Source organism: Echinops telfairi, unplaced genomic scaffold (assembly GCF_000313985.2).
Source record: "Echinops telfairi isolate 266 unplaced genomic scaffold, ASM31398v2 ScPeMD7_7453;HRSCAF=8491, whole genome shotgun sequence".
Taxonomy (NCBI): Eukaryota; Metazoa; Chordata; class Mammalia; order Afrosoricida; family Tenrecidae; genus Echinops; species Echinops telfairi.
The window spans coordinates 1,858,392-1,859,397 of NW_022111353.1; the positions used below are offsets into that span (position 1 = coordinate 1,858,392).

Below are 1,006 nucleotides of genomic sequence, written 5' to 3' on the forward strand. Positions count from 1 at the left end.
GTGGCCCAGGTGACAACGTTTCTTCTGTCCGTGATTTTCCTCACTATTCCATTTGGACTGATTCTGACGTCCTATGCCCGGATATTGGTGGCAGTGCTTAGAGTTCCTGCAGGGGCCAGCCGGCGGAAGGCTTTCTCCACGTGCTCCTCTCATCTGGCGGTGGTGTCCACGTTCTATGGAACCCTGATGGTCTTGTACATTGCACCCTCTGCTGTCCACTCCCAGCTCCTCTCCAAGATCTTTGCTCTGCTCTACACTGTGGTCACTCCCATCTTGAATCCTGTCATCTACACGCTGAGGAACAGGGACGTCCATCAGGCACTGTGGAGACTCCTCTATATTAAAAAACACCGAGACATTTGATTGAGGTAAAAGGGAGGTGAAGAGTTTACTTGGAACCTTGGACACCTCTCTCAGGACGTTTCCACACTGGGAGAACAGCACTGTGCTGCTCTGGCATTCCCCTCTCATCTCTTTCATAGCTCTTTAAGAATGCAAATGGTTTTCAAGTGCTAGATTAAAATGTATTTTAAATTTTATTATTTCTCCAATAGGACACAGATATTCTCTATAGAAATATAGAAAATGAAGATAAACAATAACAGAAATATCAAAACAAATGTAGACATGCTATTTATATCACTGTTAATGACACTTCAGAATTATATATGTAAATGTCTCTCTTTCTCACACACACATTCCTGTTTGAGCCCATTGTTGCAGCCACCCTGTTAATTCATATTGTCCAAGATCTTCCTGTTTTTCCAATAACTTCTACTCTACCAAGCATGATATCCTTTTCCAAAGACTGGCCTGTCCTGATAAACCCAAACCAAACTCATTGTCATGGAGTCAATGCTGACTCATAGTGATCCTTCAGGATCAGGTAGAACTGCTTCTATGAGTTTCTGAGACTAACTCTTTATACAGGTAGAAAGCCCCATCTTTCTCCTGTGGAGTGGCTGGTGGTTTCCATCTGCTGACTTTGAAGTTGGCAACCCCACAC

At 43.7% G+C, this 1,006-nt stretch overlaps 1 protein-coding gene across 1 annotated transcript in view; it reads left to right on the forward strand.

Annotated features, from left to right (window-relative positions):
• The window catches only part of LOC115872726 (olfactory receptor 11A1-like), a 190,338-nt gene extending 189,975 nt beyond the window's left edge, over nt 1–363 (forward strand). The window contains 1 exon segment of the mRNA XM_030887934.1: nt 10–363. Within this exon segment, the coding sequence (XP_030743794.1) occupies nt 10–363 (354 nt within the window).
• Nucleotides 364–1,006: the final 643 nt, after the last annotated feature.